Source organism: Cyprinus carpio, chromosome A18, assembly GCF_018340385.1.
Source record: "Cyprinus carpio isolate SPL01 chromosome A18, ASM1834038v1, whole genome shotgun sequence".
NCBI classification, from domain to species: Eukaryota; Metazoa; Chordata; class Actinopteri; order Cypriniformes; family Cyprinidae; genus Cyprinus; species Cyprinus carpio.
This window is the reverse complement of record NC_056589.1, coordinates 6497364-6522845: the sequence shown is the minus strand read 5'-3', so window position 1 is coordinate 6522845 and position 25482 is coordinate 6497364. Positions and strand designations below refer to the sequence as shown.

The window sequence follows — 25482 nt, the reverse complement described above, 5'->3', positions numbered from 1 at the left end:
TTCAGTTTTCGTGCTGCTCCGCATCCAAAGATGCACGAGTTCAGGGTGATTCTAGCCGAACATGCACGACTGTGCCGGCATTTTTGTGAAACAGAAGCAGTTTGATGTGAAGTTCAAACTCCATCAGGTGCTTTTTGATGAAAAACAATGCAGTTTTTTTTTTTTTTCTCCATAGTTTGTCCAAGGCTTTTTATTGGAAGTAAGTTTTATTTTATTGTATAAAAATAGAATTAGAATTAATTTAGATGCTAATTATACACTATTTGCTTAAAGTTGTCTTGCGTTCGATGCGAAATAAAGCCAATAGTTTAAGATTGTTTTACGTTTGTACATAAATTATTAATTCATCAACTCATTCATCACAAGACTTGTACCTGCAAATGACTTCTCACCGGTAATTCCCGACGGTTTTAGAGGACAATTACTCCTCATTGCCCCCTGTCCTTTCAAAGAATAGTACCATGGCGAACGAGGCAAGTATAAAAGCCTCGTCCGTTTGGGGAGGTGTGTGCGCAGTCAGGCGAAAGTAAATCCTTTATGTATTAAAGTTCTTTATGAACCGCAAGATTGCTTGTAATAAAGATTTAAATGCAAAAGACAAGGCAGTAGAGCTGACTGTTTCTGTCAATAGCTGGGTTTCCATCACCCTGGTTTTATGCTCATTTTGAAGTATCGCATCAGAATCGAGTGATGGGAACGCTGAATTTTGAATAAAAATGCTTTAATTTGCAAAAAAGTTTTTACACTCACTTGAGGTGGTTTTTGACTTGTGCGGAAAAGGGTTAATGCAAATAATGGGAGATGGAAATGCATTTTGCGAATAAATTCCTCCAAGCACATCAAAAAAAGTCATGTGACATTGCGCTATGGGACAGTAGCCCCTCACTGCAGAACACAAGATCCAGGGGGCGTGGTTGGATCCCCATCTAGGGGGTGGAGATTGGTAGGTTTAGGGGTGGAGATGGGTAGGTTTAGGGGTGGTGGTGGGATGGTTTAGGGATCAGGGGGTGGAGACAGGTAGGTTTAGGTATATGTAAGGTGGGAGGAGTTGGATCTGGTTCCAACCACGCCCCCTGGATCTTGTGTTCTGCAGTGAGGACCATCTCCTATGGGATGGTAAATCCTGATTAACCAGCGGGTCTTTGGATGGAAACCCGGCTAATGGTAAGTTTTAATTTAGAATGTTTGTGATAAGAAAAGTAGTTTAAATGTTTTGCTTTAGCAACTTAATATATAAATCTAAAAGTAAATGCAAAAGTAAAAAGCATTGAATAATTGATGAAAGATTGTATTACTGTACTGTGTAAAAAAGAATCACAATGTTGAAAAAGCATTTTAAGTAATAATGTTTGGATTTAAAATCAAAATAATGGATAAATGTTGTGTTTGTGGTAAACAGCCATGGATCAGTAGCAGACTCCTGTGGGAAAGCACAGTCCGTGTGGCTTCTGTACCACAGATGGACTACATACGCACTGCAAACAGAGTATGTGTGAACCTCACATACAGCTCACAAAATCAGGCTTGCGCTGTGTAAGCTATTGTGCAACAATTACACGATTGTAAAAACAAAAATACAGTGCATGATCAAACATTTAGGTGAGATAAATGTATATTTTTGAAAAAAAATTGCCCCCTTCACCCCTCAAATGAAGAAAAAAAATCCTCTCACAAGAGTGACCTAAGAGAGGAATTAATTTTCAAAAATGAAATTCAGGCCCTGAATAAATGTCTAAAAATCTTGATTGGATCATCACTATAAATAATTCTACATGATAAAAAGAAGGCTTTAAAAAGAAGCAGGCTTTAAATCTGTGATCAGATCGGCAGATACTGCTTTCTGCGATTGGCCTCAAAAATCCTGATCAGAGCACCCCTAGATTTAATATGGGCTGCTTTTGGTGCTTGACACTTTTTTATTGGTTATTTTGTGTGTTTTACGAAAACTTACTTAATGTTTTTTTTACTATTTTGCAATAAAAGATGGCTTCCCTTATTGATCACGTCTCGGGTAGATTGCATGTTTTCTTGCGCGGCTGGATGTTGGACTCATGAAAAATAATCACGTAGTTTGTATTTGCCAAAACTGACTTACTGAAGTCAAAATACGGATGGAATTGGCATTAGCAAATTGTGAAGCGGGAGCGACCAGCCTCTGCAGCCTTCCTCAAACAGTTCTGTTCAGGATTTTCTGATTTACATAACGAATACTGCATTAGGGGGCAAGAAACGGGTCAAGGGAGCTCACGTACGGGACACATAAATTTAGCCCAATATACGGGACGGTTGGCAACCCTAGCTTTCCCTTGCCTGTTCTGGCATCGTGGCACACAGCAGCTGTCCACCATACTGAAATAGTAAGGTTTGTAAGGTCTTAATAGTCTGGTTTTAAATTATTGTTGTACAACTGTCGATAGCAATGCTACAGCCACTTTAGCACTCTCCTGATGGCCTGCCAAAGTGGTGGAGTTTAGATTACGTGACATCAACCTCTGGAGCTCTATAGGTATGTGAAAATAAGTGTATATTTATTGTTACAGTTCATTGTTGGAACTGAGCTGTTGATCTGAATGAGAGAGAGAGATGCAGAGAAAGGAAACACAACTAACACTATTGAACACTGATTTTGAAACTTGTGAATCCATTAGAATCATTAGAAGACAGAATCACTATAAAAAAAAAAATAGATTCAAAATGAACCCATTTTTAAAACATCCTCACTAAAAAATCTAAAGCAGCACAGCATGGCCTCACCCCCTTTGTTGCATATTCCCAGGGGCGGAAACTCGTTGTAGTCCTTACGAGCTGTTTTTGTAGGCATTAAACTGCCAGAATTTTAAAAGATGATATCTCCGTTTGCATTGAACCTTCAGCGCTGCAACTTTGCAGATATTGTTTATGCTCAAATAGCAACATTACACACTAACGTTAAAAAGGTGAAATCGCAATCAACCACCCCTTTACTGTGATCATGAGCCAAAATGTCCCCTCAGACACATCAAACAAGGTCAACACAATGTGAACAGTTTTTTTTCTCATATTTGTTATTAGATTTCTAATAAAACACAGTATACAGAACAGTTGCAAACAAGCACAATTTGCATCTTATTTACAGCAACTATATATATATATATATATATATATATATATATATATATATATATATATATAGATATATATATATATATATATTATATATATTATATTATATATAGATATTTATATATTACCTTCCACAACAGTTTGGTAGCCAGTATGTAATTATAACATAGAAACCCAGAGGCTTTTTTCCTTTTGCCTTTGCAATTAAACACATTGATCTGAAATATACATATTTTACAAGTATCTTAAAAAATGGCTTCAGATTTTGTTATTTAACCGTAATGATAACCCTCAATAGTTTTCTTTTCACCCAAAGGGAACTTCAGCATCAAGAAATTATTACTAAAACCATTTTTTTTAGCATTTGATTGCAACAGTTAGTCAGTGGCAATAAAAACATGTACAACTGAAAAATAGCCATTAAGCAACAAAGTTTTTACAGTTTTACAGAGAAGCCAGATTAAAAGGGCATGTTGGCCATACTTCCAGGCCCGTAGCCCAATGGGCTGTCCAGTGACATGCTCCGTTGTCTAAGACTCTGGGGACCCATCATGCCTGACTGTGAATGTGGAGGTCCCATCATAGGCCCCTGAGGGGACATAAGGGCGCCCTGCTGGCCAAAGTGCTCCCCAGGGAGAGCCATTCCCCGCTGCTTAGCCTGCATCATCATTAGATTCTGCTGGGCCATAAGATTATGAGGGTGCTGCTGTGGAGACAGCATACCACGAGGAGGGTGGGATGGGTGTTGTAAGAGGTTATTGGCCATCATGGCCTGCTGCTGCTGATGGTGATGTTGTTGGTGGAGCTGCTGTTGTGGAGACATGCCTGTCCTGCCCATCATGTGCCCTGGGTGGCATATGGGGCCCATCCCACCTCCTGATCCCATGCCCCTGGAGCCGAACTGAGGCATGCCCATACCTGGACGCATCCCACAATGTGAATGTGAAGGGTGTAGGGGTAGCTGTTGCTCAGCCATCATGTTCTGTAGGTTAGCAATATGGGGGTTGGAGGAGGGGACGTTGCTATGGGGAGGTCCAGATGAGGAGAGCTGTTTGAGAAGTTGAGCAGAAGAAGCCTGTGGAGGCAGCTGGCCCTGGTGAGGATTTTGCTGTGGCTGGGACATAGGTTCACTTTTGGGGAAGTACTGCAGGGTGCTACTGGGCTTGTCTGCAGGAATAATACGTGAAAGATCGAACTCAGGAATTCCTGTATGTGTAGGCCTGATGACCTCACTCAGGTCTGGACCATCACCCATGGGCATGGATGGAAAAGAGTCTGGTTGGTGAGGAGGCCGCTGGTGAGACATGCCTTTGCTTAGAAGGTGCATCTGTTGGGGTGGTAAGACCTCTTCAGGGCGCTGGGGGTACTGCTGCCCCATTCCACCAATAGGGGAGTGAAGAGTTCCCTGCATGCGAGGAAATCCTCCCATCTGGTTTTGGAGATGCATTGGGGAAACATTACAAGGCCCTATTCCATCTGGAGGACCCCCTCCACCTCCCATTATTGCTGAGGTCATTCCTGGCATTCCCATAGGGTTAGGGGATGGGAGCATAGGTCCAGAAGGATCATGGGATAGCTGTGGGCCTCCTTGGAGAACCATTCCCATTGGACTTTGTGGACCACTGTTAGGTCCCATTGAACCCTGCGAGGTGAGGAGCATCTGCGTCGACTGGTGATTTACCATGTTGCCTACTGAAAAAAGGTTACATGTAATGATTTTAATGAAACTTCTCTTTTAAACAAACAAAACAATTGTAAAGGTAAAATAATAAAACAGGGCATCAAACAATGATCTGGAGGAGAATTTTTTTTTTCTCTTATATTATCACTTTCATGATACAGTGTTAGTTCTGGATTCTTAAACAGGTGATCAAATGTACTGTTAAATCTGTACCTGACATATTGATTCCAGGAAGGAGGGGTCTCTCGGGTACCATCTCATCATCTGATGTGGCGATTGTCTTGATGGCATCATGGTAAAGCGGAGTGGAGCTAGGCATGGCGTACTTTGACATCTGAGACATTATTAGGGATAAAGGATTCTGGGAGGGAGGGGCATCTGGTGGGGATGTGAAAGACATGCTAGAATTGATAGAGTTGGAAGGCTGACTGATGGGCGTTGAGTTGGAACTTCTAGGCGGCAGGGACATACCTAATATAAACAAAAAATGACAAATAAAAAACATGTGATTCATGTTAAAGCATAAATGTACACAAAGCCTTGAAAAGCTGAAAAGTTTTTTATATTTAAATGAATACTGGTATCAGTATCAGTACCTGTACCTTTACCTGTATCAGTGGAGCTGCTCCCTCCATTGCCTGCGACCTTGACACTAGGAGGTCCTCCAGGGCTAGGCATAGTTGTCTTGGGTGAGGCATTCCAGCCAGGTGAAGCAACAGGCATAGTTGGAGATTTAAGGTGTCCAGGGGAGCCAGATGGTGAGTGAAGACCAAGAGAAGGGCCCATTACCTGGGGGGACTTGATAGAGGTGGAAGAGGGTGTTCCAGCCCCAGAGGCTGCTGGTAGAGGAGGGTGAGTTGGACCACTCTGTGGTAGTTGGCTGGGTGATTTCAGGCCTGCTGCTGAGGGTGAAGGCATGAGGGGTGATGGCTCCTGACTAAGCGAGGGCGATTTGAGCTGGTGAGATGGGGGTATAGCTGGGGAACCCATTGGGTTAACACTAATGGGCAGGTCGGAAGAATGTCGGGCACCAAGTTCTGTACCCCTTGAGCCACTGTTCATGGGAATGTGACTAAGTCTTGAGGTGTTGCTCATGTGGGGAGGACCTGGCTGGTCTGGTCCAAATATATCAGGACCTGGCTGCTGCATATATGAGCCATCACCTTGACTACCGGGAAAGGAGCTCTGGTTGGGGAACTGAAGAGGTCCATCTGGGCCAGGGATCATTCCTTTGTTAGCACCACCCCGGCCATTCTGTGAAGCCCTAATGCAGGAGATGTCATCAGGGTTCAACATCTCCCCAAGTGGTCCGCCAATTCCAGGACCCCCCCTCAGCTTCTGAGCCAACAACTGCTGTCCCTGTGAATTCATATTCATGGCCATATTCATATTGAGGTTAGCCCCTAAAGAAGAGTCAACTATGTCTCTCATTGTGGGGCCACCATCACTGCCTACTCCACCAATAGGAGAGCCCATTATAGTCCGAGAACCAGGAAAGTCCATTGGATCACCACGGGAGGGCAGGCCTCCTCCCATTCCAGGATTGGGGAAGCCAGGTCCCCCAGTGTTATCCATCAATCTACGACCTTCAAGCGCTGCCTGCTGCTGCTGTCTGGACATTTGCTGCAAGTCCAATCTATGGAGTCTGCGGAACATCTCTTCCCGTGTTATGGGGCGATCCAAATCGCCCTGAAAGGGCTGGGGAGGTCCCCCATGTCCCCCTGGAGGATAGCACCCATGAAATTGGCCTCCACCACCCATGTTTGGAGGCATATCGTCTAACCAACCCATGCCTGGCCTTGGAGGTCTTTGAGGCCCCAACCCCTCCATACCTAAAACTCCTCCAGGACTTTCTGGGTAACCCCCACCCCCTGAAGGACCTCGCATCTGTCCAAGAAACCTTGGCCCTCGAGGACCTTCCTGATGCATGTCCTTCATTCGTGAATTCCCTCCCATTCCCCCCCCTACCATTGGCCCTGGCCCCCACTGTTGATCACCAGGTTTACTATGATATGGTGGTGGGGGTCCTCTCATCAGCATTGGAGGCCCCCCAGGCATGCCCATTTCAGGCATCATGCGGAAATGCTGGGGATGCTGGTGGGGGTTCATCTCATGTTGCCGCCTTTTCTCCTGGTAGTACTCTTCTTGTAGCTTCCTCCAAGCTAGTTGCTCTGGTGTTACACCTTCGGGTCCCAGAAGCGGCCCCATGTCTAACCCTGAGGGTGAGGAGAGGTGGTGGGAATGTGGTGGCATACCATGGTGTGGGCCCATCAGTGAGTCATCCAAACCAGGCCCACCAAGATTCTGTGTCTGTGAGATGATGGACTGTAACGGCTCCTCATACTTTTTTATTACACCAACAGGGGGCATACCAGCATTGTTGCTATGGCAATTAGCAGTATTTGCCCCACCATTCTCACCATCTTCCAAACCTCTGCCTCCATCATTACTATTATTGTTGTTAAGATTAGTGCCATTAGGATTGCCATTAGGACCTCTTGGTTCCTCATGGCCTGCACCAGCTCCACTACGAAGAAGCAACCTCTCAATGTCTCGAAGAGTCTGTAAAGAGCGTTCTCGATGTTCCAGCTGCTCCTTAGAGAGGCCATGTGTGTTTCCTGGCCCTCCACGTTGGCCCTGTTCACTCTGATGGTGTGCAGATAATGCAGAGGGACTTGGCGATTGAGACACACCTGCACCATGGTGGGGAATCGTACCTGGCCTGTCCACTCCTTCGTGTCCTGAAACTCCCACAGACTGTGAGCCTGAACTTCCTTGGCCCAGTGAATGAACTGCAGAACGGCTGTTGCTGTTTGACGTTCCTCCTCCTCTGTGGGTTTGGGCTGGCTCACCATCTGGATGGCCTGTGGAAGAAGGAGTACTGGTGCCTGGAAGATGTCCTCCCACTGCTCCACCAACAGAAGCTGGCCGGGGTGTACCACTTTGGGATTTGGGGGTGCCAATGGGCGGACTGTGACTAGAGCTGATCTGCTCTGTCAGGTTGGAGAGTTTTCCAATGCCAGAAGACTGCTCAGACAGATAAAAAAAGGAAAGAGAGAAAGAAAGGGGTGTTGTTAATGCCATTATTAATCTCAGTTCAATACATCACAAAATACTTGAACTGTATGGTTTCTCATCAAAACAGGAACAAACATGAGCATTGTGATTTAAATAGCAATTTAAACAAATACAGTGCCTCATGCCACCAAGCACCTGCAACTGTGGATGTTATGATAAAATTTTCCACTCTAGTTTAGTATTTTAAGAGCATACACACGGCTCATTATTACAAACAAACCCATGTAATTTTCTAACTTAAAAATATGAAGGCATGTAGGTACACCATGTGTCTATACATATAGACAGACCTGATCCAGCTTGGTACGAGGGACATTCTGCTGGTGATACAAGAGGATGGAGTCTGTGTGGCCATGCATCACTGCCTCTGCAGCACTGCAGAAAATATAAAAAAAAAAGTGTTGTTAAATCTACATAACAAAGAAATTATGAAAAAACCTGTTTCCTGTGATTGTCATAGTCTTCTATTCAGTCATGGGACAATGGCTTGTAAAAGCACAATCTTACATCTGTTAAGAGTGTAGTGGAAAATTGGCTGCTAAGATAATACGTGCATATAAATCATCTCCTTTGTTGTGGCTTTCATGGAAATTTCCGGCTTAGACATGTCAATGTATGGTAAATATCCCATTTGTTCAAAATGGTCTGTCAAGCTGCAGAGTCTACTGGCACTAAACAAAGCGACCATACTGACCTGTTGGCTAGGCTGGTGGTGAAGACATACACTACTTGCTGAGGGGGCCGAGGATGCAGATCTGTGCGAATACCAGGTCCATGGCCAGAACCTAATGCTGGACCTCCTGGATCACTAACGTGGCCTGTGGCAGATGAACCAGAGTGGCCTTGACTAGGACACATCACATGCTCACCTGAGAAGATAAGACAAAAAAAGTGAATGAGTGATAAAATATTTGTAATGGCTGAAAAATAATCGTTACATATTTTATTTATAGGTTTTTCACTTGACTTCATACGTCAGTGTTTTATTGACAAAATAAAAATGTGATCCAAAAACCTAAATGTTTGTTTACTACCAAAAAATCTTCCAGAAAACCACAAGGAGGAGCTAAATCCCACAGAAAACTTCCCAGAGCTTCAGTTCCATTATGAACGTCAGATGGCTTAGCATTTACGTCATGAATTTATGTGGGCAGATATGAAACACTGAAGATTTGTACAAAATAAAAAATAAACAGGCCTTGTTCTGTCATGTGGATGTCACACAAAATTAATGGAACTCTGGTTGTAAATTTGTGAACAGAACTTACAGCACACAAGATATTAGAAAACTTTGATTCATCTTAATGTCTTTAAAATTTTTATATGACTCAGGCAAGGCCAGGGTTACAGAGTGGGACATTTTCCTTAAATATCGATACGTAGTTTGTTAGACGTGTTGTGTTGCGCTTGTGCAGGTAATGTTTCACGACACACCTTCAGTCACATGTCTATACACAGATAAGGAAGATTGAGCTTACTTCACAAGAGGGGACAATAGCTTTTAAAGCTAATGGCAAACCTCTAATACTATTAAATGCAAGTTCACAGTCAAATGGCAACAATACACTTTCACATTTATAATATTTCAATTGCTTTTCATATATATGTGTGTGTGTATATATATATATATATATATATATATATATATATATCTATTAATATATATATATATATCTTATCACTATAAGCTGTAGTTGATGAAGTTGATGAATGCCTTGGAAACCATACTTAACCCATACTAGTTTAGTAATAGTGAACTCACTGGTATAGAAAAATATTCTAAATAAAAGCACAATAAGGTTGTCTGTTGCCCTAAGTTTTCTGCTGTTTTATCAATAACTGTATGCCAGTTGTGTCAGTCATGAGAGGTAGTTTTAAAGGAATATTTCACCAAAAAATGAAAATTCTTTACTCCTGATGTTTCTCCAAACCCACACAAAAAGGAGATTTAGGCATTACATTTACAGCCTCGGTTACCATTCATTTTCATTGCATCCTTTTTTATATTGTACAATGAAAGTTAATTTTGACTAAGGCTGTCAATCAGATAAACGTCTCCTTTTGTGTTCCATGAAAGAAAGTCATACAGGGTTTGAACAGACATGAGGTTCTTTGAATGATGACTATAACTTATTTTTTTGGTCGAACTATCCATTTAAGACACTTATTTCCTATGCAAACAAGTCTTCATACAGTATGCCTTTTGAGAAGTGTTGAGTGTTGAGAAGCTGTTTGGGTGAATTATATATTATTAGAAATTACAATTTGTTTACAAAAAGTATTTTTATGACAATTTAGCACATTCTCTCCACCTTAATTATCTTTATTTTATTGCAGTGGTAGTTTCATACACTTTGACATTTAAACCTACTACACTGACGATACACATGAGAACCAATGAAACTGAAGTGCTGTCAGTATAGATAAACTCAGTATGTGTTGATTCCCACATCTTTAATATGATGCATTATACACTGCTGCATTTTATACATATTTTATTTATGTGGCATAAAAACTGATGTTAATATGGAATTACTAGGAAACAGTGCAGTTCATAACCGTTACTAGGGCTGTTTGTGTTTCTAGCGTTTTTTTGTTTGCTATGCAAATAAGTCTTCAAATGCCTCTCTCAACTTTTCTCTGGTACAAAATAGGAGGTAGTGCAGGGCGCACACACACTCCAGGATTGTGGTCAGCAACCGACAGATGCACAATCATACATGCAGACACAAACACATACACACACACACACAGAGAGAATGTAAAGCTTTGAAGATGACACTAAAGCAGTCAAAGAAAGGATAAGTGTAAGGGTTCGCAGTGGAAGACAAATGATTGTTTTAACATCTGACAGTTGGCCAAGATCTAAATGATGTGCATTTTTAAAAGTAGTTTTGTTGGCTAACATACTGTTATTCTATTTAAACTTAAAATTATTATTATTCTAAGAGTAAAATCTGACTGCAATCTTTCAGGCTATATGCTCAGGTCAGACCTTCAGACTTCACACAACCATGAATCAGGTTTCTTCTAACTCAAACTAATAATACAAATATAATCAAGACTCCATACATTTTCAAAAGGAATTGCAAATTGTATTTTCAATCCAATTTTCCATTCATAAATTAATAATCCATCAAACCATCCATCCATCCATCCATCTATCTATCTATCAACATTACATTCAAACTTCAAGCTAATAAAACAACATTTCTGGTCAGGACAAACTTTGTTGTCTTGACCTTTTTATCTAGTAGTGCATTTACTCTTTATTTTGTGTGACATAAATGTAATTATCAGATTATTTTATTTAAACATATTCTTGCATTTTTTTATATACATTTATTCATAATAGACTTCACATTTACAGGGTTCTCAAAAGTGGAAGTTGTCATAGTTGAGTAATCTTTTACGGTGGTGTGAACAAAAACTACAACAAACATAATTTCTGTGTTCTCAATTGTTCCAATAGCAAAAGAAAAAAAAAATTTATTTTAATGTCCAATTCTCACTATTAAACAACAATTAACTATGACTTTTGCCTCCTAATTTGCTGCTGATTAATAGTTAATAAAGTAATGAAGTTAAGGTTTAAAGTAAATAAATTAGGTATGGGATCTAATTATGGTCATGCAGAATAAGGCATTAATACTGTATGTGCTTTAGAAGTACTAATAAACAGCCAATATGCTAGTTATATGCATGTTAGTTAATAGTGAGAATTGGTCCTTAAAATAAAGTGTTATAAAAAAAATTATTACATTGGTCAGAAGAGAGAAAGATGTCAAATTTGATATATTAATGTGAGCGGAATTACAACTTTTTTTTTTTTTTTTGCACTGGATCAACAGCACTGTGTTTTTATGACAACAACATCAACCAGACGTTTGCGTAAACAGTCTACAGGAAGAAACATTCATTAAGGTTTATAAAACAGTATTTATGAACAGGTTCTGACTGGCAGGCTGTACTTTATGTGTGTGTGAACTCACGATGTGTTGCAGAAAGGGGTTTCTCATCTTCTTCCTCTGTTTCGGCCCCTGAGCACCATTCATCACCACTGTACGGCTGTTTTCTCTCCAGCACACACCTGCGTTTGCTGCGCATCACGCCCTCTACTGGACATCAGTGGGAAATACACAAAAACACAACAATGTAAACATATTTAGAATCAATTACATGTATTCATGTAAGACAATATGGTTTCTGTCCGCACTGATATAAGCAAACGCCTACAAACTGCCTCAGAAGGCACATTTAAAATGGGTAGTATTCTCACATACTACAGACAGAGTACTCCAGAAATGTTTTGCCATTTAAGAGGCATGAGAGGACACAAGGCCTCCAAAGCCTTGAACATCCCCTAACCTTGAATACCAGACACAGTGAGGGAGAAAACAAGGGAGAGAGAGCACAGCTATACGTTGTGGTGTCCTCGGCCTGTGCACGCCGTGTTGGCGGCGGGCGGAGATAAAGAGCTGACCTTTTCTGCATCCTCTTTTGTTCCCAGCAGACATCAGTTTACGTAAATGAGTGTGTCAGCTCTCTCTCTCTGGTCTACTTTCTCTTTAATCATTGGCTCTTTCCAGGTGTGGCAGTCGAGTGGTCTGAAGTGAATGACTTGCATTTCATTTGAATGTCTTTCTGTTTGCCTTTCTACCGGGTGAACAATATTTACAGAGTATGATAAAGAGCTGGACAGTGATAAAAAGGTTCTCACCAACTCATTTCTGATCCACTCTTAAAAACCAAGGTTATTATTGTTAACCAAAATTATAATTGAACAAAAAGTAGAATCAAGCATTCGTATTTAAAAAAAATTATTACATGACTTTAGAGTTGTTAATCATTACTTGATAATATTTTAATCATTTGTAATACTATTTACATTTTAAAAAATATTTGAAAATAATAATAATAATAAAAGGTCATTACAAAACATCATAAAAATTGATATTTGGAAGTATTTTTCCTTTAAATTAATTGATTACCATGATAAAATGTGTTAGTATACTACAATAATAATAAAAAGTAAAAACATATTTAAAAAAAATATTTAAAATATGATATAAAAAAATGAATAGTTGATTAGAACTACTATGATTATATAGATAGAGAGAGAGAGTTTTTAGACGGACTAGTTTTTTTATGCTTTAATTTTTACTTTGTTTTATAGCTTAAGATGATAATATGTATAAGTGTACTCCAATAATTAATAATAGTTCAAATTTAAAAGGATTTTATAACAAAATTAATCTGCCAATGGGGTTAGAAAAATGACCTTTTCAAAGGGAAAATATTTTTTTTCTTTCTTTTTTTTTTTATGACCACACTGGCAGATATTTGTTCTTGTTTTAAGCATTAACTTTTTTTCACTTAGACAAATTTCTCAGAAAACAAGAGCATATCTTAATTTTGCATCTCAAGTAAAAGTATCTTGCCTTAAGCTTAGATATTTGTACTAGAAAACAACAAAAAAAAACCTGAGATATTTTTTTGCAATGCATGCAACATTCAATGCCTTTTTCTTTTCTTTTTTTTTTTTTGGTCTTAATTCATGGAAAGGTGAATTAAAGTGCCCTTATTATGCTATTTTTTAAGGTTCCTAATATAGTTTTGGGAGTCTCCTACAATAGTTGTAAATGCTTACAAGGTCAAAAAAACGTTTTAGTTTTCTCAAAATATGCATCTGATATCACCTCATTTTCCAATGATTTTCAAACGATTCTTTCAAAGCAGTTCTAAGATTCAGTTTCTCTAAATCCCTCCTTCCTGTGAGCCCACTCTGCCCTGATTGGTCAGATGGCCCGGTCTGTTGTGATTGGTCTACCGTGTTCAGCGTGTGTCAGAAACGGTACGCTTATTGCCATAGTTAAGCTGGTCCAGATAAACTGGGTACTGAGCCACCTTTCACAAGTAAGACTTTTGTGAATCCCACATTGAACTCCCCGAGATCAGAGAACCAGTCATCAGTAAAATGACAGGAACACACACACACACACAAAAAAAAGATTGGGATTGTACTGCTGTGAATTTTATCTACTGATTCTTTGCAGCCTCATCATTTGGAAGTGAAAAAAAAAAAGGAAAAAAAAAAGACTGCACATTCACATACAGCTACATTGCACACTGCATGAAAGGCAATATTCGAAATGGCATAATAGGGGCACTTTAAGACTTTTAAGATCTTTTTAAAACCAGCAGAAATCCTGTCATCATTATTATCATGATTTACAAACATTAAATAATAATAATAATAATAATAATAACATAATAATAATATAATAATAATGATAATAATATAATAATATTATATATATATAATATATATATATATATCTATATATTTATTTATAAGATTTTATAAAAAAAAAACTTGTAACAGTAAAACAAAAATTATGTAAAAACAAAAAAATAATTATTTATTATTAAATAATAAAAATAAAAATAAAAATAAAAAAGTAAAAAAAATAAGTTTTCTAAACACTAATTTATAAAAAAAAGATCAATTCTATTTTCAAAACTATAATAACCACACCTTCTAGCTTCCATGCGCTTATAAAGCCAAACAGGTGTGAGTGTTTGTGTGAAAGACACAAAAGAGCTTCAGTGCTATTACAGGAAGCCCAGATGACTCAGTTTCTCAAAATCACACTATTGCCCCGTTATTTCCCCTGATCTCTCTTTCTAATACACACATCACATACACAAAGCACCGGGCAAATGGAAATAAAAGAAGAACTGCACAATGAACCAAACAAAAAGAAATGGCACACACACAGTGAAAAGAAAAAATACGCCTCTGCAATCCAGGAAGAGAGGAGCTGTTATTGCTTTTTATATTGGACAGAAGCAGTTTGGCTGAATCTCACGAGACCTGTCAGCAACATGTTCTGGTCATATTTCAAAGCCAAATCAAAAGACAGAATAAGAAGTTATATTTTGTGTAGATATTCTCACCACCTCTCGTTCTCATTATCGCAATGCAGTTGTGCAAGTCGCGTTCACTTTCACACATTCTACCGCGCGGTCAGTGTAGACAAACGGCCACAATGCCAAAGAGCTCGCATGTGTTGATACTGATATGACACATTATGCACTGCTGCATTTTATATCTAAATTTTTCCTTCCAGAATGTTAATTTTTAGAGGCATGAAACCTGGTTAACATGGACTGACACTGAATAACATCTTATTGGTAGTGGCATTCATAACTGTTACTAGGGCAACCAGAACAAGAAACGCAGACTAGCGTATGATAAGTACAGCAACTGCTGACATGTAGCGAAAAAAAGTAATCGGTGGTGTGAACAGGGCTTAAGTGATGACAACATTTTCATTTAGGTGAATGATTCCTTTCACGATGCTCCTCGCAAAGCTTTTTTATTTTTAATAATTCATTTATTTTGGAACATTTTTAACCATTTAAATTATTACATTTTATGCATAAATTTTATGCATTTTTATTTTTGCAACACTGAAATATAATAATATAGGCCATTCTGATAAAAAGGTCATTCTCTTTCATTATTTTGTTTTCAACATTGTATTATTAACAAAAAATTGGATCATTTGTTAATAGGATACATGGAAAAATATTTGAAAATACATTATTTCAACTTTTAAAATTGATTTTATTTAAATATATATATATTTGAGGACAGCAAAACAAGAAAGAGGAGAGAATTTTCATTATGAGTAGAGAGAGAAGAGAGAAAGAGAGAGATCTACATGGTTAATAAAAAATAAAATAAAGTCAAATCTCATCAATAAAGGCACTATAAAAAAACTATTATCTACATGGTTAATAAAAAATAAAATAAAATCATCATAAATAAAGGCATGACAAAACATACTACAATTTTTAGTACTATATATACTATATATATATATATATATATATATATATATATATATATATATATATATATATATATATATATATATAGTATTTTTGTTATGCCTTTATGATGATTTTAATTTAAAAATATATATATTTTTTACTCTACATTACTATATTACAGTAATGAAAATTTAATGGTCAATATTAATCGTAATGGGTAAAAAAAATAATTTAAAAAAGAATTAGAAAAAAACAAAAGTTAAACATCCAGACCAATTACAGTCTTGTAAATAATGGACATGTTTTTGTCAGAATTACCAAACCACACTCTGTGTGTGTGTGCGTGTGTGTGTGTGCGTGTGTGTGTGTGTGTCTCCCTCAGTCTCTACACCTCGCACTATTCTACTTCCTGCCTGTGTGCAGAGTCTCTCTCAACCCCCGCTCAATTAGTGAGTGACACACACAACAGGACAACCAACAGGAAAACACAAGCACTCGCGCATTTGGCGCTGTTCCAGGAGCATAACATCTGACATGATACACACATATAAGCATGCGCACACACGTGTGTTCAGAAAGGTCAGGGCATTTTGGGGTTGCTGAAAACAGGCAGTTTCATCTTTACTGTGTTTCCAGTTAAAAGGGGGATTCCAGAAATGTGGCCTTTTTTGATTGTTGATCGAGAGATATAGTGATGCATAAACATGAGTAAAATTAATATGTGTAGAGTTGAGTTTGGATGTCCACTACCTATTGAGTATCATACAGTGGGTATAGAAAAAGATTCTGAGGCAGATGAGACTAAAACTGAATTATTTGGCCTCAACAGCAAACGATATGTCTGGCAAAAAAATCTGAAACAGCTCACCATCCAAATAACAGCATTCCTACAGTAAAGCATGGAGGGGGTGATGTTCTGTTCTGGGGTGTTTCTCTGCAGCAGAGACTGGAGCAAAATGGATGGGGCAAAATACTGTCAAATTCTCGAGGAAAATCTGCTGCCCTCTGCCAGAAAGTTGTCAATGGGAAGGAAGTTTACCTTCCAGCATGACAATGACCCAAAGCACACAGCAAAACTGAGCACACAGTGGTTGAAGGAGACAAAGGTGAATGTCCGTGCATGGCCCAGTCAGAGCCCAGACTTAAGCCCCATTAAAATCTGTGGAATTACTTGAAGACTACAGTCCACAAATGCTCACCATCAAATTTAACTGAACCTGAGCAGTTCTGCAAAGAAGAGTGGACAAATATTGCAAAGTCTAGTTGTGCAAAGTTAGTAGAGACATATCCCAACAATGCATTTTATTGTTGTTGTTTTTTTCTGACATGTTGATGTTATATCTTTCACTCGGATGTTATGAGTTGCACTGAGTAAATACAGCTGAATAAATCAAAAGCTGTGTCCTTCTTAATTTCAGGCTGCAAAGCAACAAAATGTGATTATTTTTTGTAGGGGGTGATTCTTTTCTATTCCCACTGAGAGTGTGTGTGTGTGTGTGTGTGTGTGTGTGTGTGTGTGTGTGTGTGTGTGTGTGTGTGTGTGTGTGTGTGTGTTATGCTCATCTCCTATAGCCTGACTTTTAATTATTGGCATAAAATCTAGTCCACGTTATCGTATATTCTGGCCACTTAGACAGGAAAAGACTCTCTAAACAAGCGATTTCTCATCCCAAGCACAAGCATGAAGCATGATCCCAAACAAGTTCTAAAATATTATTTTGATCAGTGTTAATGTCAGAATCAGAATCAGATAACAATATCATTTTCAGCATCATTCTACTCCAGTCTTCAGTGTCACATGATCCTTCAGAAACCATTCAATAATATGCTGATTTGCTACTCAAGAAAAATTAAACTGTTTTTAATACGCTAGTGTTGTACTGCTTAATATGTTGTGGAAACAATGACACACTAGGATTAAAAAATGTGGGGTCAGATTTTTTTTAAAAAAAATAAATAAAAACAAAATTAATTTAAAACCAACAAATACAATTTATTCCTGTGATGTACCCATTAAGTAATTTCAAAAAAATAAAATAAAATAACTAAAAACAAAATTAATTGATCATTTTCAAACATTGTTTCAACAATGATAATAAAAAGAACCATTATTAATCAACTCAGCACCAATAATTGATAATAATTGAGCAGCAAATATAATAAAAACTACAACAACACAAGAATACTCAACATACTAAAAAAGAAACAATATATCACAAAATGACTAAATTTTGGTCATCACAGGAATACTTTACATTTTAAAATTGTAACATTATTTCACAAAATGACTGTTTTCACTGTATTTTTGATCAAATAAATGCAGCTTCGAACCAAACTTTTGACTAGCTTATATACAGTACATTCAGAAAGTCTTCCAGTTTTATGGAGAAAGCTGATGCTATTCTGTGTACAGTATAAAGCATCAGACAGTCAGTCTACAGACTGTGGGCAGGCCGTGGACATTCGGTCTAAGGATGAGAGCAGCATTTACGCCTACCTTTGGCATCTGGCTCCAAAACAGGGGTGAGTGACTCTCTTTGGTCTCCCGTGTCCATGGAGACGCTCCTTTCCCTCTTTGCCTTGGTCTTCATTATCCCACCAACTCCACCACCTGATTGGTTGAGGCTCTTCAGTCCAGGGTTGCCAGGAGAAATCTGGTTGGATTTGACTCCATGGTTCCCAGACCCACTGCCCTTTGACCCTTGGTTGCCAGCAGGTCCTTGCTGCTGCGCTTGGTTTACATTGGGGAGCTGTGATTGGGCTCCGCTTGTCACTTGCTTGCCATGATTGGATAGTTTATTTTCAGAGTGCATTTGATTGGCTGGTGATGGAGAGGATACTGAGGGGGTTGGTGCAACAGTATGTTGTGTCTGTCTGTCAGTGAGACTGCAAACAGACAGCTGAAAAGAGAATGAAACAGAGACATGAAAGAGTGTTAGAGTTTGTCTTGTACATTTCTAGTAGTAACATACAGTAAATTTTACCCACTTCATCTTATATCAACTGCACACAGTAGAACTGGGAGGTAGTTATTATTGAAGGAGACATAACACACACAGTTTCTGTCAATCTCATGTTAATCTGGAGTACTTAGAGTAGAGTAGAGTAGAGTAGTACTGCATCCTTCATATCGCCGGAGAGTCTTTAGTTTTATCAGATTTATAAAAGACAGATAAATCTTTACTATTCTCCCCGAAAACAGTTGAGCTGCTGGAGGTTTGCCGTGGGCAGAGCTAAAGAGTTTGTGTAGCGATCGTCTACAAGCTGTGACATCGACATAAATAAAACTGGAACCTTTATTGATGTTGTTTATTGAACAACTTTGTTGTTGAATGTCATGACATATAACCATACTGTGATATATACTATTACCATAAAATAAAATTACTTACAGTAATAGATAGGATTTTGGTTTAAAAACTTATGTTGGTATCAGAGATGTAGCTCTGGATTGGTTTATTTCTTATTTGTCAAATAGGTCTTTTTCCATAGTGCTTGGAGTTGCCTCCTCTTCTCATGCTCCTTTATTTTGTGGGGTCCCTCAGGGATCTATTTTGGGTCCCCTTCTGTTTACTATCTACGTGTTACCCCTGGGTCAAATTATGTGCAGTTATGACATTGGGTTCCACTGCTATGCAGATGATACACAATTGTATGTCCCGGTTAAGCCTGGTATTATAAATACATATCATATTATGTCATGCTTCATCGAAATCAAAAATTGGATGTTGAAAGATTTTCTCCAGTTGAATGACAAGTCAGAAGTGTTTATAATTATGCGTCCCCAGTAGTGCTAGTATTAATAATCTCTCCTCTAGTCTGGGTGCCTTATCTAATAATGTTGGAAAAGAGGCTCGTAACTTAGGTGTAGTTTTTGATTCAAAACTCTCCTTCGATGTTAAGGTGACTTAAGTGTTGCAGTCTTGTTTTGCACAACTGAGGCAACTAACAAAGATAAAGTCCTTCCTTTCTTTGGCAGATTTGGAAAAGGTCATTCATGCTTTTATTTCTTCCAGACTTGATTATTGTAATGCACTGGGGATATTAGGCAGGCTCCCACTATATCCTCTTTTAAGTCTCTTCTTAAGACTCATTTTTATCGTATGGCTTTTTCTTATTTTTTTTGTTACTGTACTGTACTGCACTTTGTAACTTTGTTTTGAAAGGTGCTATATAAATAATTGTTTACTTACTGTTTACTTACTTTGGTCAAACTCTCCAACTATAACATCCAAGGAAAGTTTATGATTCGCTAAACAAGCTCTCAACAATTCTGTTCATTTCAGACATTTTTTCATCTGTCCTTGATCCTTCACCAAAACACTCTTAATGCTTAAACAGGATTCAAAAGTCATTGCCAACAATACCTCTTAAATAGATGATACAACTCAAAATGACCATTTACTATTTTAATGCAGTCAAAAAAATCACAAACTGTATTTCAAAGGTACAGTCAATCCAAAATGTATTCAGACACCTTCAACATTTCACACATTTTGACAGTTTATTCGCTATATTTTAGAAAATGGTAATAAAATATGACAAGAACTTAACGTTAAACTGTGTCAGAACAAATTCATCTTGATAATGTCAAAACAAAACATGGTCAGATCAAAGTGTCAGAAAACATTTTGGTTCCAATTTTTTTTTTTATCAGTTACTGGCAGTCCAATGTATGAAGACTTTGTTTTTGGCTATAATATGTCACAGTTTACTTTATTTTGCTATCCTCACTTACACAAATAAGCAATATAGTCCTGCACCCACTAGTATAAAAATATAAAAAATTATTGAATAAATCAATGTAAATTGTGAATACACAGTTATAATTCTGACTATAATTGTAAATCTTGAATATATATAGTTATACTTCTCAATAAATACTGTAAATGTAAATCGGAATATATATTTATAAACCCTGAATATATGCCTATAGACATTTTTTTTTACAGATTACAGACTTTCTTACTTTTTTTATTATAAAAACAGTATGCCTATACATACATACTGTATACATGGATCAATGCAAATATTGAGGAGGAAACCAGAGGAAACCACATCAGGAGCTCAAAGAGTAGAGACATTTTTTATTATAATGTAAATGATCTTGTACATGTTTAATGCAGACACAATCTCAGGGTGCTATGGGTTTGCTGAAGATTTACGCACCTCACTGGGATGAAGGTCCAACAAACAAGTGCATCCCGACGTCTCCTCACTGCACACACGCTAATCTGTAACACACACCACAGAGATTGAATTATTCTTTAATTATGACCCATTATCACATAAAAACAAAATAATGAGCCATTTTTCATAATGACTAGAGAAAAATTACAACCTTTGAAAGAGAGAGAGACTTTTGGAGAGGTGTAACTGTCCCTTTAAGAAAGGGGCTGTAAATGATTTTTGGACTCACTGATGCCCAGAAGTCAGTTTCCTGTTTAATTTGCTCCTCCCACAGTGAGCAGAAACCATAAAAACTCCCCACCTTCAATAATAATAATATCCAAACTGTCTCATTTTTCATCAAACAGTTCTTATTTTCACTCTCTCTCTCATTTTATAATTTCCCACTCCCTCTTCTTCTAGTTCATACAGTCATAAACATATCAATGTTTGCAAATGAATAAGAGGTATTTACATATTTTTGTGTCTACTATTAATATTTACTCATTTACATATTTCCTAAAAATCTAAAAAGGCTCTGACGCCATCTATATGCTGATGGACTCAGAAAAAGCAAACAGCCACTAAATGTGAAAGGATTTTTAAAAAAGGGACGAGCCCTTTGATATGCCCCCCCACTTCTAACTGTGATTTTTTTTTTCTGATAGAAAATTGTGATTTCTATTAAAAGTGCAATTAAAAAAAATTGTGATATGACTACAAATTAATAATTCATATTATTATCATTATTAGTATTATTATTTAGAAATACTAACAATATGTCATTTTTATATTTCGTTCAGTAATAATAATTTCTTAAAAATGATAATTACTAATATTATTATTACTATTATTACATTGTCTGTCTGTCTTTTTTTTTTTCTTTTTTTTTTATTAAACCATCAAACTTTTATTTTGATGGACAACAGCAGGTAGCCTTTACAGCTTCCCTTTTGTTGACAAGCCTTTCTCACTACAACTATGGGTGCATGTTGCGTTCCTACATGCACGTTAAAGTAACCCAAACTCAGAGCAGATGCAGAGATGGAGTGCTGGACAGCTGGAGTTGAGCATAAGCTCCTCACGCGTAAATAAACACAGTACCACACTTCACTATGAAACACACAGCACATATTTATTTAAACCACAGTCTTTGCAATTTGATAATCACACTAAACCATACTGCGATTTTGTTTTCAGGATTTTGATGAATGCATAAAAACAGGAAACAAAATATGCATTCATCAAACCACTACCTGGGCTCTTGAAGATATATTTACAAATAGAAACCAACTGACCACATTCCAAGAGTTACTGTAGATCCAGATCCACGCATGTACACATACACACACCTCAGCACAGCTGCCAAGACTGAAATGTGCGAAGGATTGGGTTTCTCTCATGCGAATGAATGAGGAACTACACACAATCCCAACAGCCACCTGCCTTTGTCCATAACCTGCAGAGCTCTCCTGCATGACTGTGTGTGTGTGTGTGTGTGTGTGTGTGTTGAGGGAGTTCCCATGCTGTCACTGCAGATCTGTCATGTAGACTGTGTGGGAGAGGCATGTGGTACATGTCATATACAGGTCTGAACAGGACGCCCTGACACCTGTTGCACAAGAGACATTCACACACCCACACACACACACACACACACACCAGTGTTCATGCAAATGATAAAATAAAAATCAACCTTATTTTCCATATTCTAAAAGCTAGTAGGGCTGCACGAATTGGGAAAATAATTGAATTGTGATTTTTCTGATCAAAATTGTGATTGCAATTATTTTTTTTAAATCCTGTGTTTAGGGCTAAAGAATTTTTACATAATTACATATTATTATTATTATTATTATTATTACAAAATAATAAAGTAAATAAAATTACTATAATATATATATATATATATATATATACAGCATGTACTATTTGTTTAGACACGTGATGCTGCACGCTGAGCAAATCGAGAAACTTCAGACCCGGATTTAAAATGCATCTGACAGAAAATCATGCTGTGCCACAGAGCGTCATTCACATAATTTTCCATTAAATTACATTATATTCACCCCGAATCGTTGTTAATGTACATAATGAATTGTATATTGAGCATTTTCATCAAAACGTTTGTCTTTCTGTGGCTCTAATAAAGTCTGTATGCTTCATTTATAGAGCTATAATATAGATCGCTCTTTCCGTTTGCTCCGTTTTTTAAAAACTCAACTTCAAACTTATCTATGCCTCATTGTTCATTCTTGAAGTAAACTTGTGTCCATTTGGTGATTAAATAAACTGTTTTAGACCACTGCTCGAGTTGAACGTGATGCGTCCAGAGTATGTGTGATACTAGTGAGTTCTCCTAGACTCAGTGCTGGTCTTTTATTTTAATTAGATAATCATTAAGTATTCAAGAATAGAAGCAGTTAAAGTGTGAGAATATACATTGTGCTGGTATAATTATAATGCCATGGCCTTTGTGTATATATTTAAAGATGTGCATCTTTAAGCATTACTGTTGAAATTAAATGGTAAGACTTTAAAATAAGAGTCCATAACAGTAAGTTTAATAAAAGCTGTGCAAGTAATGTTCCTTGTTAGAGTGTGGTAATTTCAACATTTACTATTATTATTATTATTATTATTATTATTATTATTACTACTACTAGTAGTAGTAGTATGGTTCCGTACTGTTTTTTTTTTAAAGCACTATTTTAGTTTTTGTTCAGTATCCATTTTAAAAACTATCGGTTAATTAATCGGTATCGGCCAGTGTGGTCCAACCTAACTATAGGTATCGGCAAAATCCACTATCGGTCGACCTCTAATATACAGTATATGGAGGTTAGCAGTGTGAAATTACATTTAAGATATAAATATATGTTTAATTTAAGATACACGTATACAATTATTAAATTATTATATATTTAAAATAATATCATTATTATTTAATTGTACATTACAATCAGTACACAGCGCAAATATATTTAATTAGATCACAGCCTTTGCAAAGTCATATCAAACTTTGTTTTTATTTTGATTAATCATGTAGGCCTAAAAGCTTGTACTTCAAATTATAATTAAATCCAAAATTCTAATATAATATAATATAAATCGTTGGGACATATTACACATGCACACAAACATTTCACAGACGTGAAGCGTCTCAGTGACGGGTAACGGGGTCCCACACATATTTCCTTTCCAGAGGCATTCAAGCTATTGACCTCAAAAACAAAAGACACATTATCAGTCCCTCTTCCACCCCCTCACTAGCACACCTCTGCCCGTCGCACTCTCCGTCTCTTCAACGGGAAACTTTTTCTTTCCACTTTCTGCCGTTCACAAACACCCTCTCCTTCCTCTATAAAGTTATTTGCGCCCTTTCTTCCTCTCTGTCTCAGATAACAGACTCTTTCCTTTCTCTTTCTCTTGAGGTGTGTCATTTCTGTGCCACAGCGTCACCAAACGGATATGCGAAAATAGTTTGATTTTCTGAAAAACAAGTGAGTGGTGTTTACCTGTGCAAAGCTCATTGCCACGACGCTGGATGTGTTAAAGGGAAAGATCACCCAAAAATCTAAATCTGCTGTTAATTTACTTGACCTCAGGCCATCCAAGTGACAGACTGATCTTTTCGCATTTTGTGTTGTCTGTTCACCCTGCTTTTATTATCTCATAATAAAAAACTGATTTTAAATCACAAATCATAAAAAAAACGAGTGATGGGAACGCTGAAATTAGAATAAAAATAACGCTCAAAGCTAGAATTTGCATTAACCACAAAAACATTTTTACGGCTCGCTTGAGGTGCATTTTAAGGGTAATGGGAATAAAGGCATCAAATAAATTCCTCCAAGCGCATCAAAAAAGTCATGTGACTTTGCGCTATGGGACGGTAATATATACTGACTAACCAGTGGACCGATCTTGTTCCACAGCATCTGAAATGCTGTAATATGGTCATTCGGGAATGCCCGAGCAAAGTCTGTCAAAGTATTTCTGTATAATTGCCTCCCAGAAATTGCATCTACCTCTGAAAGCAATAACTGCATTCATTGTGTTTCATCTGTTCTGAGGTGCAAGTAATTTATTATATAGGAACATTTATATATTCAGTTGCTTCTCCTACTTTTCTTAGTGAAGTTAGTGCCAGTTTTTCAGGAAGTGACGATTTTGTTCTCCTTGACTCGCTGGATGGAAATGGTGCTTGTTCGCAAATGTTTTGTGTAGGGATGTAACGATTCACTCAACTCACGATTTGATTCGATTCACGATTCGATCTGATTCTCATTTTTTTTTTTTTTTTTTTTTTTACAAAATGATATTTAAGACAAATTATGAATTAAATGTGTCCTTTTATTATTGCTTGGACAAAATGCTGTACATTTCTTTTTGAAATTATAATAGAACTATAATAATATACTAATATAGCACTTGCATATTATTGCTCTTTTGTTCGTTTTGATTGCTTCTATGGTCCTCATTTGTAAGTCGCTTTGGATAAAAGCGTCTGCTAAATGACAAAATTTAAATAAAATGTAAATGTAAATAACAAAACTAAATTGAAATTTTAAAACAAGCCCCAAATCAAATAAACAAACAGCACAAAT

The 25482-nt window shown here is 37.4% G+C and overlaps 1 protein-coding gene across 4 annotated transcripts in view; it reads right to left on the bottom strand.

The window, feature by feature from the left end:
* Nucleotides 1-3205: 3205 nt before the first annotated feature.
* Nucleotides 3206-25482, bottom strand: part of LOC109113403 (B-cell CLL/lymphoma 9-like protein) — a 48502-nt gene continuing 26225 nt past the window's right edge. Inside the window, exons 2-9 of one of the 4 annotated variants that reach the window (XM_042774913.1) lie at nucleotides 20873-20937; nucleotides 18201-18603; nucleotides 11854-11976; nucleotides 8556-8730; nucleotides 8152-8236; nucleotides 5392-7810; nucleotides 4997-5254; nucleotides 3206-4791 (exon numbers count right to left, since the gene is read on the bottom strand). In XM_042774913.1, the coding sequence (XP_042630847.1) occupies nucleotides 3563-4791; nucleotides 4997-5254; nucleotides 5392-7810; nucleotides 8152-8236; nucleotides 8556-8730; nucleotides 11854-11976; nucleotides 18201-18516 (4605 nt within the window). In that variant the 5' untranslated portion in view covers nucleotides 18517-18603; nucleotides 20873-20937 and the 3' untranslated portion in view covers nucleotides 3206-3562. Of the gene's footprint in view, nucleotides 4795-4996; nucleotides 5255-5391; nucleotides 7811-8151; nucleotides 8237-8555; nucleotides 8731-11853; nucleotides 11980-18200; nucleotides 18604-20872; nucleotides 20938-25482 lie in introns of all 4 variants that reach the window. The other 3 variants (XM_042774911.1, XM_042774912.1, XM_042774910.1) reach the window with 3 other exon arrangements.